Here is a 17,258-nt window from a genome sequence, read left to right as displayed (position 1 = left end):
TTAGCTGTATTTTTTTAGGTATTATGTATGAATCAAAACAAACCAACTGCAGTTTGATTGATATCTATTGGAATGCACAATAAAAAACATGATTCTTTTTTGTGATCTCATTTTGGAAGCAAACTCTTCATGTACAGTCTTTAAACAAGCAACAGCTTTTTGAAAGCACACCTGGCATGATGTTGAGAATAAATTTCATGTTTAACCAAATATGAATATTCTGACACCATTCCCATGCATATGAAGGTGAGTAAACAATGAAGAAGTTCAATGGTTTTAAATATAAACAGATCTCTCATGATTTATGCATTTCAGAATCACAATCGGCAATTCTGCAAACTTGACTAGCCAGTGTGTATATTTGAGAATTGTCAAAAATATAATAAGGAATATCTTGCTGTAATATTCCGTTTCTTAAATAGCTTTGTAATAACTTTTTGTGTTACGGGTATGTTTTTAATTATTATAAATGTTTAGTATATTCATTGATTATATGTTTTATCATTTTAAATTAATAATTAATAGTATTATTTCAACCATTGCAAAATTAACGCATTCAGTTTTGCAGAATTAATAGTTTTATTTCTGCAAAATGTCGTTTTCTACAGGATGAATTTATCTGCTTTATTTAATGAGATATAATAAATAATCTATTAAACTCCTTTACTAAGCATATCGAAACTATTAATATAACACATTGAATAATGTTTTGTGTATAAAATATAATAAAAATTCTGATGGTTCTTGGCCGTGTTGCATCGAATTTTAATCTGATTTTCCAAGATGCATTAATGATACAGACAATTAGGCTATTATGTAATAGAAATTGACAATTTCATGCAATTGCAACCTGATTTCTTTTATGACAACATAGTCTAATTGTCATTTTAAAAAGCAAAATTTAAAAAGAGGTTGCTTGCTTTTTCCAGCGTGTTGCCTTGGATAGGCCCTACTTTTGTCATTCTTAGGCATCAAACCAAATTAATTCGATATTATAAAATTAACATTATAGGCCTATAGTAAAAAACATTATATTTTATGAACCAAAAGCACTTTATTCAAAATGTAGAGATGTTTATTCTTTAAGACTCGAGTTGAGGTAGCTAATGTTTTCAAAATTGATATTTTATAAACGTTTTATCTTTGTTGTAAAACGTTATGCCCGTGGGTGTTCGTGATGGCTTAAATGGCGAAAAACAGGGGTGAAATCCCACCCTGAAAGTTGGCCGAAGTGGTCTGACGTCACGTTCCCACAATGCACGCGCCCCTCGGCTCGAGTGGTGCTGTGTTTAGAGGGAAGAACCAGCAGGCCCAAAAAATACACACAATATTTTAAAACAAATATTTAAAGCAAATAATCCACTGCGAACACGTCGTGCGAATTCATCGAAAAATGTCAGAGCGACGACTTTTTGACGTGCATCGCTGCGAGATATAACGTTAGACTGGATTGACTGTGAAATGCAACTTTTGCGGCGATCAAAAGTTTCTGGTGAGCACAAGACTGTTTATATGCAAATGTTTTATGAATATAAGACCGCGTGGTGTGTTTGCATTGATGTTTACAAGTTTAAACCCCTTTCAATGTTTTGCTATTATTATTTGGGGGTTTTCAAAAAAGTCAAAAGTTAATTTACCAAGAAATCCAAGTGTTGCTTGCATGAGCAAACAAATTAGCTTCGCTAGACATTGTTATACAATAAAGATATTCATTTTTAAATAGTTTATTATATGTTAAAGACGGGAAGAGTTTTAAGCAAGAGTCCAATCTCTGCTGTTTTTTAAATGACTGTATAATGTAATACCGTGATATTATAATACTTTTATTACTATTTAATTACAATATTTTTCGGTTCTTTGCTGATCAAAACGTGCCAAAGGTTTCATAAAAAGTCGTTTATTCGTATGAGAGACACCTTTAAAATGTTTATATAGTTTCGATTTTAGTGCGGCTATTTAGTTATTTGTTATTTTGTAACATTTTAGGCAACGTGATGTTTGAAATTAATGTGCAACATTTGTTTCATGTCTTTTGTCTGAAATTAAACCTCATTTGTAATGTTGCTTTTCGTGAATGTAAGCGGTTTGCTTTAAATATATCTGAAGACGTATAAAAGCACATTTATTCAATAAAGATAATTTGTTATTTGTAAATTAATTCATTAATAGGCCCACATAGGTAAACATCTCATATTGAACAGATAAAATAAATCACCAAGCGCATTTGAATATAAAGTTGGATTTAAACTTTTTTAGATAAAAAGATTGTTTTTAAATAGTCCGTGTATTTGTAAAGTATACTCGAATTGCAAAATTACTTAAGTCAATAAGGTAGTTATTGACACCCATTTTCCGGAGCTCTGTCAAGATAATGAATGTGCTTTTGTGAGACTTGAAACAGGTAAACAAACCCTTTTTAAAGGCACTAACCAATCATCCTGGACATCCCTTTAGGCTGTTTTTAAGCTTCTTCTGTTGAAATTGGTTACCTTCACTATTCAGAGGCCAGCAGGTTGAAAGACTTAATAGGCAACACATTGACATTAAGCACTTTTTTGCTATACAATAAATCCCTAAATTTACAAAGAAAAGTCATGTATTTTCATTTTTTTGATCAAATTCATTTTTCATGTTGGTTTTGAGACCGGCATTCAAATATTTAAAGTTAAAATAACACAAAAATCCAATGACCAAGAATATCCTTGCTTTGATGCCACAACAAATTGACATGGGATTTAATAACATGGCTAACAATTAGAATCTGTTTATCACTAAATAGTTTACTGTCTGGTTGCACCGATGTGGTTTTCATGCATTTTAACAACCAATACATAGATGTAATTTCCGCTGCATTATCTCGTTGGTTTCTCTTAAAAAATGTGTTAAAAATGCTCTAAGAGCAATAAAAATCCTGATTGATGTTTTCATTATTAACACATTAAATGGTTAAGCTTTTGTCGAAAAAAACCTTTTAAATGTTGAATAAATAATATACACGTCTAATCAGACATTCTTTCTGCACATTTGTGTTGGTGTGTAGAATTTTGAACATGCAAAAAGACCTTCAGATCCAAGAAAAATCACCTCTCAGTGTTTCTTCTCAGGTATAAACCTCGTTCTCTTCCTAACTCGTAGTGTACATTTTGGTCTGCACTCTTGTAACAGAAATCTCTTTTCTCAGATGTGCAATTTACATACTCCCTGAGAACCACCCATACATGTGAAAGAAATGTTTCATGGCAAAGACCAGTTGAACAGCCACCTCCAGACCCACGACCCCAACAAGCAAGAACTGCGATGTGAAGAATGTGGAAAGCATTACAACACCCGTCTGGGTCTCAGACGCCACATGGCGACGCATGCCACCTCTCCCGTTGGTGACCTCACCTGTAAGGTTTGTCGTCAGGTGTTTGACTGCATGCCCACGTTGCTCGAGCACTTGAGTACACACACCGGTCGGCCACCCCCGGGGGCAGTGGTACGAGAAAGAAAGCATCAGTGTGAACGGTGCGGTCGGCGCTTCTTTACTCGCAAGGATGTCCGTCGCCATGCGGTGGTGCACACGGGCAGGCGGGACTTCCTGTGCACGCGTTGCGCCCAGCGTTTCGGCCGACGTGACCACCTCACCCGACACCTGAAGAAAAGCCATGCGCAGGAGTTGGAGACCCTCGCCCCCATGCCCATTAAAGAGGAGCCCAGTCCCACCATGTGCTCTGTTGGATCTCCAAAGGATGCATCAGAGGCTTTTGCTATGAGCATGTTCAACCCACTTGGCCTACCGAGTACATCTACCTCAGGGGTCACTCACCATCATCCGATGGTGTCTGGCCCCCTGTCCAGCCCGATGGGTGTGGGCTGTTACCTCGAGCCAAGCAAGCCTCAGCCGCAGCAGTACCAGCAGGCTCCTAGGTATCAGCCTAGTTCCACTACCTCGTATCTGAAAGCAGAGATGGAGAACTTCCTGACCGAACTCCAGTGTGGGCCGATGCCGCCACAAGCCTCCATGGCGACCGCCGTCTCTCGGCCTGGCGACCTTCTCCCCGATAACTTGGGAGGTCATGGTGCCCATTTCACCCTCAGGAACTCCTTCACCTCAGCTGAGCCCCCTAACGCCTCCGCCAACATGGACCTTTCACATCTGCTGGGCTTCCTGCCATTCGGTTTGCCTCCCTACAGCACGCCCTTGACTTCGGGAAGCCTCGTGATGGGATACTCCACCACGACCACAGCTGCGTCCCCAAGTCCTACCTCTCAGCTCTCTGGGCCCTTTACCTCATTTCAGCCACAGTCACTGCAGGAGCCTATGGCTTCAGGGCACTTAAACCAGATCTCTGGTTTCTCTCCAACTCTACCTCGATTCCATCAGGCCTTCCAACAATAGTTACCCATGTCCACTTTGACCTGCCAGTCGAGTGCAACAGCTCTGCTGTAACATTGCCAAATACCTTATAGGTAACACGATGAAGGTTGTAAGGTTTTTTGCTAATAGATCTCATAGAAATAGAGGAGGATGATTAGCATGATATTGTTGCTAGGATAGATGGAATTTTGCTTTTAGAATAGTTTTTTTCTTTGTCTCCTGAGTAACTGTTTAGCGATGTATGAACCTCATTCGTTTGAAGAAGCGTCAGCGGCAAAGCTAGCAAAAGAAATACCTCAAATGTTTTTTTGTCAAGAAGAAAAGACATGCTTTTACAGTGTTCTCCGTTGTATAATGAAGCACTTTTTTTTAGCAACGGCACTTCTATGATTTAGAGTCAGATTGAACTGTGGTCATAGATTTACCTCTCAGCTCACAGTCACGCAACGCAAAACCTACCTCTCCAAGCTGGAAAATTCTTTTTGACAAGAAGCAAATCTTCACACGAAACGTCTTCATGTAATGCGCATGGAGACGTTATCCTAGTTTTTTGTTTAGTTTATTTGAACGCTCTACAATTTATCTATCAAGATTTTAGATTCAGCATTAATTAGGTTGTGTTGATTTTAGCATTTTGGTAAAAGTTTGTAGGTGCTATTGTGTTCTCATCCAGGGGCGGACTGACCGGTAGGACATTCTGTCAAAGTTCAGACCTACGGCCGTGATCAGGGGCGAACTGGCGAACATATTATAATCGTGAATGCACGCAACGCGAAAGCATTAGTGAGTCGGACACGTATCTATGTAACGCAATGCACACGTTACATACACCGCACAGCACCCCCCCCATTGACATATACTCTGGTGGAGGTCTGATGCTTTCAAACGCACCCTCGCCAACCGGCCCCCGTGGACAGAATTGGCGGAGTGCCGAATAATCCCCTGCCGAATTTGCTTACCAGTCCGCCCCTGTTCACATCCTTAATTCTAAATGTTAAGGAAATCACAATTTCGAGTGGATACCTTGGCTACATTGTTTATTGTAGACCCCATCTTTCTATGTATTATTTCAAGGTGTTTTGAAAGTAAAATAAAACAAGATTATTGTCTTGGATACTTTTTTAAAAACTTAATAGCCGACCACAAACATTTCTCTCAGTAGACGCAAGTAAAATCTTCCGCGTTTAATTTTGTACTTAAGTTAATGCCCTTTTTCATGTTAATTGGTCATGTTGATAACATTTATGTCTTGGATATATCTGGAAGATAATTTCTTGATTTAGAATGTTGTTTGGGTAATAGTTTTAAACAATGAACACCACATTACAAAGTGCGTCTCCTTAAAAAAAAAAAGCTTAGCACACGCTCTGTTTTGCTGAAGCACTTCACGTATCTCTCCGTGGAACATCAGGAGCACTGATTAAGTTTCACCATGCAAAATGAAATAGCACTGCTTCACTGTGTCTTCTTTTAACTTAGTGTTACATGAATAAGTAACCTATAAGGTTACTTTGAAATAGGGTCTGCTCCGTTTTGTTTACACAAACTTGAATGGATGAATACAATTCATGAGATCCCTTTGTTCTTCCCATTCATATATCGGAAATGTATAACAGGATTTGGGCATGAAATTTTGTAGGACATTTCCTTCTTTGGAAGCCGTCCTCAACTCAACTGTGATGTTCAGACTGATCTACCTCAGTGAGATGCACACTGTGCACAGCTGTACTGTACCTTTAGTGAGAAATCTAGTTTCAATGGATGTTTAGCTGGAGTAAACGGGTGTTTCACATCTTCTCCCAGTATTAGCATTTTAATGTTTCAACGACTGTTTGTTAAGGATGAATTAAGAAATAAAGCATGTTGTAGACATCGATGGGTTTTGGTGTGTTTCTTTCAATACCGTCATCCTTTGAATTACTATTAGCAGTAAACTCTTTGGGAAAAGTTACACTATTGGAGTTAAATTCTTGATTGATAACTCAAAATTCCGATGTTATGATAATGTTATGTATTATATATAAATAAAATGTTCATTCCAATGTCTTAATGAATACATCTCAAATTATGATTTTAATTTTAAAGTTTTATGTTTAATTGCAATTGTCATTTTATAGAAATGAATAAATTGTTAATGTTTAATTCTTGTAGTTGTTTAGAAAATGCAAACACTACTATGTCATTACGTTAAAATAATTCGGGTCTGCCTACTTTTTCGTAGTCTAAATCCTTGTCTAAGCAAGCGTCCAGACTGTCCTGTTCTGGGAAAAAGACGCTTTTAGTAAGAAAACTACACTATATTTCTAGTCAGGCAAAGCTAAGGGGAGCTCGTTTCAAACCAAACAGGAAGTAGAGCTGACGCGGAGGACCTCTTGATAAAAAAAGTAAGGGAGCAGTCAAAAACACTGGCGAAATATTTTAATTGAATGTATATATTCACACCGTGTTTATTTTCTATCTGAAGTAGTCGCTGTCTGTCGATACGTACACTTGTTCGTGTCGTGTAGTTTTTGTCGCCTGTCAGATTCAGCCTGGCACTGGCCGAACTGGGGTGGGATGGCAGACGAGGCTCTTTTCCAGTTCCTGCACAGTGAAATTATTCAGTATGTCAACGGTGTAGAATGCGGGGAGTCGGTAAGAGCTTGAGACACACGGGATACTGTGACAGAATATTGTTAAATACATTAATAAAAAGTTATGTCACAATAACATGCTGAGTTGTTTAAATAACTGCATTAACTCATCTACTGCACTGTAACTTCAATAACTGCATTAACTCATCTACTGCACTGTAACTCTATTAACTGCATTAACTCATATACTGCACTGTTACTCTATTAACTCATCTACTGCACTGTAACTCTATTAACTGCATTAACTCATCTACTGCACTGTAACTCTATTAACTGCATTAACTCATATACTGCACTGTAACTCTATTAACTGCATTAACTCATCTACTGCACTGTAACTCTATTAACTGCATTATCTCATCTACTGCACTGTAACTCTATTAACTGCATTAACTCATCTACTGCACTGTAACTCTATTAACTGCATTAACTCATCTACTGCACTGTTACTCTATTAACTGCATTAACTCATATACTGCACTGTAACTCTATTAACTGCATTAACTCATCTACTGCACTGTAACTCTATTAACTGCATTATCTCATCTACTGCACTGTAACTCTATTAACTGCATTAACTCATCTACTGGACTGTAACTCTAATAACTGCATTAACTCATCTACTGGACTGTAACTCTATTAACTGCATTAACTCATCTACTGCACTGTAACTCTATTAACTGCATTATATCATCTACTGCACTGTAACTCTATTAACTGCATTATATCATCTACTGCACTGTAACTCTATTAACTGCATTATCTCATCTACTGCACTGTAACTCTATTAACTGCATTAACTCATCTACTGCACTGTAACTCTATTAACTCTATTAACTCATCTACTGCACTGTAACTCTATTAACTGCATTAACTCATCTACTGCACTGTAACTCTAATAACTGCATTAACTCATCTACTGGACTGTAACTCTAATAACTGCATTAACTCATCTACTGGACTGTAACTCTATTAACTGCATTAACTCATCTACTGCACTGTAACTCTATTAACTGCATTAACTCATCTACTGCACTGTAACTCTATTAACTGCATTATCTCATCTACTGCACTGTAACTCTATTATCTGCATTAACTCATATACTGCACCGTACCTTTAATAACCGCATCTATTGCACTGCAACTTTAATAGCTATGTCTATAATTAATGCACACTTAAGTCACTGCACTATTGTATAGTCTAATTGTTATCTGTTCATAACCACCTGTACATTTATGTTCACAGTATATAGCCTTCTGTATATATTGTTCATAGTACATACCGACTGTCATATTTTCATAGAACATTACTTCTGTAAAGTTTATTTTTTTCATAGTACATGCGCATTGTATAGTATTTTCCTAATATTGTATTCTGTATTTATTAAGACTGTATATCCCGCACTTGCTAATTGCACTTCTGGTTAGACCTAAACTACATTTCGTTACACTGTACATGTATATGTGTAATGACAATAAAGTTGAATCTAATCTAATCTAAAATGCTTTGTACAGGAAAATGGACGATGCGTTTCTAAACTTGAGAATATGGGGTTTCGTGTGGGACAAGGACTTATTGAAAGGTATTATGTTCTTATTTTATTATTAGATCATACAACGTCAAACTTATAGCACGTTCACTGTAGGCCCACTGGAACTTTGTGGTTTGTTTAAAAAATCAGGAATGAATGAGTAATAATTGGGAGTTCTTCATGAAAAGATGTGCAGCTAAATATACCGTTTACAGGTTTACCAAAGACACGCCACGTTTCAAAGATGAGCTTGATGTCATGAAGTTTATCTGCAAAGATTTCTGGACCAGTGTTTTTAAGAAGCAAATTGACAACCTGAGAACCAATCACCAGGTTTGTACTATTGTGTATTACCAAAGTACTTTAATGAATGTCTTGACAATAATGGCTTGAAGTTTTTAGCATTGGGATCTAGTTAGTTCAATTTTAATTGTTTGTAGGGTATTTATGTGCTACAAGATAATAAGTTCCGCTTGCTGACCCAACTGTCTGCAGGCAAACAGCATCTAGAACATGCACCGAAGGTAAGTTGCAGACTCGACTTTATTTTTACTTGAATGTTTTATACTCACTCCTTGCACGTGACTGTCCCATACTCGCACAACTGGGTTCCTGGATGCGCAGCAAACACCCACCGGCTTTATTGTGTTGCTTTGTGTGGTGACTGTGTTTCGTTTCTCTCGTCTGTAGTTTTTGGCCTTCACCTGCGGCCTGGTCCGGGGAGCACTTTCAAATATTGGTGTTAAAAGTATCGTCACTGCAGAAGTGTCTGTCATGCCAGCCTGTAAGTTTTATTTTTATGTGCAGAAATTCACCATCTCAGACAAATGACTTACATACACAGATTTTGAATATAGTGGATGATTTTTATTTAAGTAAATGAACTGGTTCTTTGTTACTGTTTCCATCCATATTGTCCAATTTCTCTTTTGCTCTGTTTGTTCTCAGGTAAATTCCAGGTGATGGTCCAGAAGATGTGATGGACAACACAAAGAGCATATTGTTCATAACATTTAGTTTTAATTGCCTTTCATTTTAATTGCTGATGACACTATGATTTTTATTTGCATTAACTAATTGCATCAAAAGTGTTTTGACATGTAGATGTCAAGCCTCATTGTATTGTATTATGTCCGTTTTTTACATCCCCTGTGCACACTGTATTTTGTTATTTCATTTTGCACTGATAACATTAAAATCTGAAATCCTGGAATGACTCTTTTTGTGCTCCATCTTAAATGTGACAAATGTTACGAAATATAAATAAAGTTTTTCACAGTGGATTTTTTTTTCTTTGAAACTAGTATCATACATATACACATACCTTTACACATTGACATAATTATGCTAACTTTATAATTCGTAGACGCAAACAAGTTAAACAATTAAAAGCAACGAGTTTTAAATGTCCTAGACATTTTATCAGCAAAGCGCCGCCAAGAATCACGTGACTAACGCGTACGTCCCAATACGTCACAAGCGAGCAGCTAATAGGAAATGAGACGCGTCGTGTTAACGCATCTGATTGGCTAGTTTGTAAATGCAGCTCTAACGGCACGCACTTTCAAACCAGTCTCACGATCCGGTTGTTTGTGTAAAGACATTGTGAGCGCGAGCGACTGAGGTTTAAGATTTACTGCATTTATTTCCAACCTCTCAGGTTGCGACCAAAGACACCGAAGTGAAAAGTAAGTGTTTGATTTTGTACGGTGTAGTCTTGCTTTTTGTGTAGTTTGTTTTCATATTAAATTAGGCTTTAGTTAGATCCGTCAGACTGGGCCGCAACCGAAATGAACTGACGTTGTTACTCCGAATTAAGAAGTATAAGCAGATTCGAATCGACACTTCCATGTTTTAATTAAGGTCTTTCTTTCTATTAATTATAAAGACCGCGTTTGTTTACATTCTGTCATTTTTGTGCGTGTTAATATTTCATCTTAAATCTCGCGTACGAATAATATCTGCAAGTTGAAGTGTAAGTTAAGACTTTAAAATATTATAGTAAACACGAATAGTATTCACTATATATTATTATAAAGTTCACATTTAATAAAGAGGTTTGAGTCCGAGATCGGCCACTACCTGCCATTTTGCGCCATTGTGGAAGCAGTGTTGTGTACTTGTGCGCAAACCTTGTGTAATTGCAACCACGTTGCAGTACAATCTTTGATGTGTACAACTTTTTTTGCTTTATAGAAGCTTGTGGCTTAAATATGGAAGGGGGTTCTATTGATGCCTACACATGGGATGCCCCTTCTCATGTCATTGAGTCCATAGATGATTTCGTCTTGGACCCTCAAGATAATGCTGATCAGTGGTTTGGTAAGTCTCTACATATAAGAACATTTTATTTCTTCTAAGTGTGTGGTGTACTGTTCAGGGTCACACAAATGACCCTTTTTGTCTCTGTTAGATTTGAAGGCCACTCCTAATGGTGGTACAGTGAACCAGCTTACCACCCCTTTACGGACCACAAAGCCTTTTGATGAAATCCATCATGATAACAGACCCAAAGCTCTGGTATCTCCTATGGTTAAACAAGGGGAGTCTACAAGCTCAGGTTGGAAAAAACACTTGTTCATACACTTTATAGTTAAGTGATATTTTATGGTTTAACTTAAAGGGGACCCAGTGTATAGAGAGATGTGTGTGACTAAATACGTTGTAATAGCCGTACACTACTAGCATTTTTTGTTAGAAACATATCTTATATTTTCAATTCTTTAAAAAAACCTAAATGTAATACTCATTTTGACCTAAGGAGGCTGCCATGTTCTTTTTGTAAAATGGTTGCATGCACAGACAGGCAAACTGATGGCAGACACTGATCTGTTCATCAGTAAATATAAAGTGCTGATATAATAAAGAAAATGAAGATGCCGTTTGATTTTTCATACATTGTAATATTGTTGGTTACATACAAGATAAACATATTAATAACAAAATAATTTCTAATTAATTAGATACACAATGTTTTTAGCCATTATAAGATGTATTTTGTCCAAAATTTTACTTTTTGATGTTAATTTATCAACATCAATAGCCTAACCTTATTGTCCTCCCTCTCTGTCATCAGCTGAAGGGGTTTTATATTCCTGTGTGCTCGAATACAGAATAAATAACCAAACCGTAAACATTTTATTATTGTGTTTTAACAGTATATTCTCATAATGTAATAAGTATATGTGTACTGTATTTATATATCTGATCTTATGTTTGATGTCTCATATTGTCCTGTTATATATGGAGGCGCATGTGCTTCGCTGTAGAAAAAGAAAACGGGTTTAGGTTGCAACCGTTTGACGTCACGGATTTTGACGCAAAAAATTGCTGCCTCGGAGTAAAAAAATATTTTTCAAGTTTAGGAATACTTTGCCGGTTACACTGTTTTTGTTATTTCACATTTCAAAGTCGATGCCATTGTTAATATATTAAGCCATACATCTCTCCATACCCATGGTTCATTTTAAAAATATGTGCATGATGTTACAGAAAGCACCTCTACGGAGCCCCCGTCAAACATTGTCACATCATGGGGAAATGGCACAACTACTGCAGCTCCTGGTCAAGCCAATAAAGCCGTTCCTGTTCAACCACGCAGGTACAGGCAACTTCTGCTACACCCCATCGGCCACCCTGCTTTACATATATCAACAAAAAAAACATCAGCCAACCAACTGTGTTTCCCTTTTATCTACATTCTGCAGAGTGTCAAAACGACCTGTGCCCAAAAACGAAAAGCCCACCGCTCCTACAACACCCCCTGTCATCAAGAAAAGACGGTATGTGTATTCATTTTATTTACATCCATTATTAGTTTATTACAGGGTGCTCAATACGCCCCTTTGTTTCGATGCATAGAGTTGTAGCAGCTGCCACAGCAAGAAGAGTTTTTGAACATCGCCGGAGGTAAAAAATATGCTTGGCTTGAGTTCGCTAAGCAGTGGAGGGCACCTAGTGGGGATTTTAGATGTTTCACGGGTGAATTGACTGGATGATAGTTTGGTTACTTAAGAGTACTGCTAGTCAGTGTTTAAATGTCATTATTTCAGTTTGTATCTAAATCACATTGATATGTTTCAACAGGAGCTCAACGTCCAAGTCTGCTCTACGCAGCGGTCCTGGTGTGAGGAACAGCATTAGATTGAGGAACAAACACGCTGCGTCAAAGACTCCGGCTGCCATCTCGCATACTGCTTCTACCTCCAATGCTGCACAGTAAGTCTGAATCCTACAAGCATGTTGTCAGGCGTAAGTCTAGTGTAGTGAAGTGTTACGAACCTATGGTTTCTAAGCAGTAACGTGGAAATTGTGATTCTATAGTGCATAATGACAATACATCAGTTTTTGCAAGCTGTTTATTTTTAAATTATACTGCTTTTACTTTATACTGACTGTGTGTACGTTCTTTTTTCTTTTTTTTTGATGACAGGCAGAAAAGTTCAGAGCAACACGAGTTGCAGCGTATTGAAACTCTTCAAAAGGAGGTGGCAGAACAGAGGCGTAAGAATGAAGCCAGCTTCAGGGCTGCACTGGCCGGCAGTAAGTTCTCATCATATTTATAAACCGAAGTTTATACTCTAGCATCGGACCTACCTGGTATTCTCTATGCCCTAGCCTACCTGTCGGTTTTCATTTATACTGCTACGTCATTGTCTGCATCAACAGGCAATATGAGAAGCATTAGCGGCGAGTAAACGGTCACTTATGTTGCAGATTTGAGACGTTTAATACAGAACCACAATTATTTTACTTAAACGCATTTCCGAATGAATAGTCTGAGTAAACATGACTCTATCGGTGAGTTTTTTTTGACATGAGGCAGGGGTTCAAACAGACCAATCCCAGCGCTTGTGGTCTGTGTGGGGTGCGCGTCGAGTTGAAGCGTTGTTACATTTTTGGAGAGGTGCGAGTCAGGCATAGGTGGAGTATAAACTGAATTTAAAGTTTATAGCACGCACATTGACCAGATTGCTATTGTTTATGTAGATGTGCCTTTAATCATTTTTGTTAACTCCTACGTCCCCCCAATTGTATTTTTAAAAGCATCTGCTTGATTGTTTGGTATGCATTGCATTTGTTTGAGATTATTATTTATTCCCCTTTTTAGGTCAGCCACCTAAGAAGCAAGTGTTGTCCACCACCATTCCAAAAGAGTTTAACTTCTGTTCAGATAACAGGTTGAAAAACCACACAGATGGATCTTCTGCAGAAGACCACTCATACAAGGAGATAAACTTCACCTCTCAGCTCCGCAAACACCCAGCTTCACCTGTGAGTTATCCCCATGTCTGGTATTAATGGATGTGAGTGATTCTTGGTACTACTAAGTGCTTGTTGTTATTCTCCAATAGTTGAAGGGCCCGAAGGGAACAACCATTCCCAAACCCTTTAACCTCTCCAGAGGCAAACGGAAGCTAGAAGAGACGGGCATCTACGTGCCGATGGCCCAGCAGATTGAGCAGTTCCAGAAACGCACACCTACCCGTTATCACCTGCGTAGCCGGCAGTGCCAAGAGAGAGGTGGGTTGGTAATGTTTATAGTGTTTAAGTGAAACCCCCATGTGGAGAAAATCTAGTTTTTAATGTTGTTTATATGCAAATCATCATTTTGAACCACTGCTGAGTTTTTTTCTCCATAAAAGCAGTTCACCATTTTCATCTTGTGTGACTGGGTTTGCCTGTCTTATTTACAGGACCATCGCCGGTAAAGCCGGATAAGCTAAAGGTCACACACCCTAAAACTCCACAGCTGATGACTCGACTCCGGCACCGGCCCACCACGGTCAAGAGTACAGCAGAGCTTGAAGACGAGGAGGCAGAAAAACTGCAGCAGTGAGTTCTGTCCGGATGCTTGTTGAAACCCTGTTGTTTGCTTATAAATTCGTCAAGTTCTTAGCTCAACTAACAAACTTCTCCGTCCTTCACCTCAGGTTTAAATTTAAAGCTCTAGAACTCAACCGAAAAATTCTCCAAGAGCCTGTTGTTCCCAAGAAGCCTGCGGTTAAGGAAAGTACTCGTCCAGAGGTATTCCAGCTAGAGATCGAGAAGCGACTTCAGGAAAGGCAGACCAACAAAAAGCCAGAAGAACCAGAGGACCACATGTTCCACTCCAGACCTGTACCCACACGAATTCTGGAGGAAGTTGTGGTAGGTACCTGTACATTCAGCTTTCTTTGACGTTCTTAATAGGTTCTCGTTTTTAATCTCATCTGCTTATATACTTAAGGGGGTCCCAGAGAAGAAAGTGCTTTACCCGACTGTTCCTGAATCACCAGCGTTTGCTCTTAAAAATCGTGTGCGAATGGAAAAGAAACAGGAAGAGGTGAAGTTTAATTACGTGTGAATTTTGGATGAATATCTGTTGACTGTTTTCAACTAATTGCTTTGCATCTTTAGGAAAAACCTCCAGCGCCAATTAAGGCACTTGCTGTGCCCCATTTCCTGCCCTTCCACCCCAAACCTCTCATCAAGAGCCAGGTGGAAATGTGTCCCTTCTCGTTTGAAGAGCGTGAGAGGGAACGGAGAGCGATGAAGGAAAAGAAACTAGAGGAACTGCGAAATGAAGAGGTGATTTTCTTTAGTATTTCTTTGAGGCAACAAACAATCTTCTTGAATATCACCAAGAGTTTTTACAGTTTTATAATGCCAAAACTTCTCAAGGTGCCAAGGTTTAAGGCCCAACCTCTTCCTGACTTCCATGAAGTGCATCTTCCTGAGAAAAAGGTGTTAGAGCCCACCAAACCTGCTCCATTCAAACTGATGTTAGATGAACGAGGAGCAGCAAAGGGTGAACGCTGGGAACACATGGTAAGCGCTTTATTGATGTTTTTTGCATAGTATTGTGCTGATGTTTACACTGTGCATCTAATGTTTAAAATTCTTCCTAGATGAAAGAGGAATTGAAACGTCAGGCCGAAGCTGCATGTTTTAAGGCTCGACCGAACACAACAGTCCACAAGGAGCCTTTTGTACCAAAGAAGGAGAATCGCTCCATGTTGGGTATGTTTTATTTGCCAGGGGTGCGTTTCCCAAAAGCATCGTAAGCCAACTATGTTGGCAAGTTCCGTCTTTCCAGGAAAGGTCAACGATCCCAAACCATTGTTCCAACGATCATCGCAAAGTTTCGTGGTTGGAACTACAGGTCTAGAGCTGTGGTTAGAAGCATCATTCCTTTTATTATGACATGTAGACTTAAATGCATCAAGCTATTAAACGAAATAAGCAAGCAACAGGCAGTGCATTCCATATTTATCGTTCAAAATAAATACAAATTCAATTTTACATCTTTTAGTTTAAGAAAATAGAAGCCTGGTTGTTTGGCCTACATGCTCCATGACCCTGGGGAATCCCTGGGTGGAATGAAATGGGGCACTTATAAATGAATTAATGTTAAATTAAACGACAGATAACCAAAATAAAATCACTAAAGTATTGCTTAAATGCAATGCATGTTATTAACGGCAAGAATTCGACATGGTTCTATCTTGGTGTTTATTAGTAGACGTCATTACTCCTCCTCTGTGGTGTCATCAACTAGATTGCTGAACCTACTTGGTTCAAACGATTATTTACTACAGTTTCGGGAAACCGTTGTAACTACATCGTTCATTTCCCTAAAGTCCATGATAGAATTGTGGTTAACCAGCGACCTATGTCGCTGTTTGGGAAACCCACCCCGATCAGCATTTTTGTATTCTTTCCACCTAGTGCTCTGCTATACATGTCCAGATTTCCTCTCTTGACTTCCCCTTGGGTTGCTGGCTTTGTTTCTATGTTATGTGCACTAATTTGAAAACTCTTGCTTGCTTCCACCTTTCTTTACTGCTGTCTTTTTTGTTCACCTTTGGCTCTTTCTCAAGCCAATACTACTAATTCTACAGTTCTGGAGGGGTTCCAGTTGTCGACAGAGAGGCGGGCCAAGGAACGGCTGGAGTTTGAGAGGGAGATGTGCGAGAAAGAGACTCTGAAAGCTCACATGGAGGAGGAAAGAGCTAGAGAACAAGAAGAGCAAGAAAAAGAGGAGATCACAAGGCTGCGGCATGAGCAGGTAATGGAGCCTTTGCCTAAAGACACATTTTCCTAGACTCCAAATAAGTCGTTGTTTTTAAAGGCATTGTTCAGTATTAATAAACTGGGAATCTCAATGGTTGCCATATTGACAAAGCATTTATTTTTCTCTGAAGGTGCACAAAGCTCAGCCAATCAGACGCTACAAGCCTGTTGAAGTGAAAAAGAGTGAAATGTCCCTCACAGTGCCACACTCTCCCAATTTCTCAGATCGTTTCCGCATGTAAAATGCATTACGTGAACTTAACTGTACATAGTTCTTTTTAATGTCTGTTGTTACTACTTATGCCTTTGCAACACAATCTCTTGTGTACAAGGTTTTATTATTTTGTGGCTTTTAAGCCTACTTTGTCAATTTTTGGTCTAGTAAATAAGGGTTGTGACGACTGCCCTAACTAGTTCTTTAAATTTTTCATGTATATGCAGCATCTTTTTCTTTCCTTTTTAACTTTACTGTACTCCTAATAAAGAAACGTTTGGTGTACAAATGCTGTGTGTTCTGGCTTTCTAATGCTAACAAAAACAAATGTATTCGTTGATTTATTTGTTTTTATCAATCATTTTATGAGGTTGAAATCACATTACCAATCGAGTGGTTTATGTAACGGCTATTGGGAGCGATTATTTTGCTAAGCCACAAAATGGTATGTAACCAAAATATAT

General features: G+C 38.4%; 3 protein-coding genes across 5 annotated transcripts; all 3 read left to right on the top strand.

Moving 5' to 3' along the window:
- Positions 1-1,290: 1,290 nt before the first annotated feature.
- On the top strand, positions 1,291-6,199 carry plagx (pleiomorphic adenoma gene X). The gene is made up of 3 exons (XM_056732669.1): positions 1,291-1,492; positions 3,041-3,104; positions 3,182-6,199. The coding sequence occupies exon 3, from the start codon at positions 3,230-3,232 to the stop codon at positions 4,379-4,381; it is 1,152 nt and encodes a 383-aa protein (XP_056588647.1). The 5' UTR covers positions 1,291-1,492; positions 3,041-3,104; positions 3,182-3,229; the 3' UTR covers positions 4,382-6,199.
- Positions 6,200-6,691: 492 nt separating this feature from the next.
- trappc6b (trafficking protein particle complex subunit 6B) lies at positions 6,692-9,741 on the top strand. Of its 2 annotated transcripts, XM_056732689.1 has the most exons (7): positions 6,692-6,744; positions 6,825-6,994; positions 8,509-8,576; positions 8,741-8,858; positions 8,966-9,049; positions 9,216-9,309; positions 9,474-9,741. In XM_056732689.1, exons 2-7 carry the CDS (start codon positions 6,917-6,919, stop codon positions 9,503-9,505), a joined length of 474 nt encoding a protein of 157 aa, XP_056588667.1. In that variant the 5' UTR covers positions 6,692-6,744; positions 6,825-6,916; the 3' UTR covers positions 9,506-9,741. The 2 variants fall into 2 exon arrangements, with proteins under 2 accessions (XP_056588667.1, XP_056588665.1); XM_056732687.1 differs by having other exon boundaries at positions 6,710-6,994.
- A 341-nt stretch (positions 9,742-10,082) lies between these two features.
- Positions 10,083-17,083, top strand: tpx2 (TPX2 microtubule nucleation factor). 2 transcript variants are annotated; one of them, XM_056732629.1, is made up of 17 exons: positions 10,083-10,213; positions 10,722-10,847; positions 10,939-11,085; positions 12,018-12,126; positions 12,233-12,307; positions 12,612-12,743; positions 12,958-13,067; positions 13,636-13,799; positions 13,880-14,048; positions 14,222-14,360; positions 14,459-14,675; positions 14,755-14,850; positions 14,925-15,095; positions 15,189-15,335; positions 15,416-15,527; positions 16,409-16,575; positions 16,712-17,083. In XM_056732629.1, the coding sequence occupies exons 2-17, from the start codon at positions 10,739-10,741 to the stop codon at positions 16,820-16,822; spliced, it is 2,175 nt and encodes a 724-aa protein (XP_056588607.1). In that variant the 5' UTR covers positions 10,083-10,213; positions 10,722-10,738; the 3' UTR covers positions 16,823-17,083. The 2 variants fall into 2 exon arrangements, with proteins under 2 accessions (XP_056588607.1, XP_056588605.1); XM_056732627.1 differs by having other exon boundaries at positions 16,388-16,575.
- Positions 17,084-17,258: the final 175 nt, after the last annotated feature.

The sequence above is a fragment of the Triplophysa dalaica genome, chromosome 20 (genome assembly GCF_015846415.1).
Source record: "Triplophysa dalaica isolate WHDGS20190420 chromosome 20, ASM1584641v1, whole genome shotgun sequence".
NCBI lineage: Eukaryota > Metazoa > Chordata > Actinopteri > Cypriniformes > Nemacheilidae > Triplophysa > Triplophysa dalaica.
The sequence above is the reverse complement of the archived record's forward strand: the minus strand, read 5'-3'. Positions and strand labels throughout refer to the sequence as shown.

Coding starts and splice junctions, on each gene's coding strand:
- trappc6b (XM_056732689.1), top strand. CDS start 6,917: ATGGCAGACGAGGCTCTTTTCCAGTTCCTGCACAGTGAAATTATTCAG. Junction 9,050..9,215: donor ATCTAGAACATGCACCGAAG/GTAAGTTGCAGA, acceptor TCTCGTCTGTAG/TTTTTGGCCTTCACCTGCGG. Junction 9,310..9,473: donor AGTGTCTGTCATGCCAGCCT/GTAAGTTTTATT, acceptor GTTTGTTCTCAG/GTAAATTCCAGGTGATGGTC.
- tpx2 (XM_056732627.1), top strand. CDS start 10,739: ATGGAAGGGGGTTCTATTGATGCCTACACATGGGATGCCCCTTCTCAT. Junction 13,800..13,879: donor GCAAACACCCAGCTTCACCT/GTGAGTTATCCC, acceptor ATTCTCCAATAG/TTGAAGGGCCCGAAGGGAAC. Junction 16,576..16,711: donor CAAGGCTGCGGCATGAGCAG/GTAATGGAGCCT, acceptor TTTTCTCTGAAG/GTGCACAAAGCTCAGCCAAT.
- plagx (XM_056732669.1), top strand. CDS start 3,230: ATGTTTCATGGCAAAGACCAGTTGAACAGCCACCTCCAGACCCACGAC.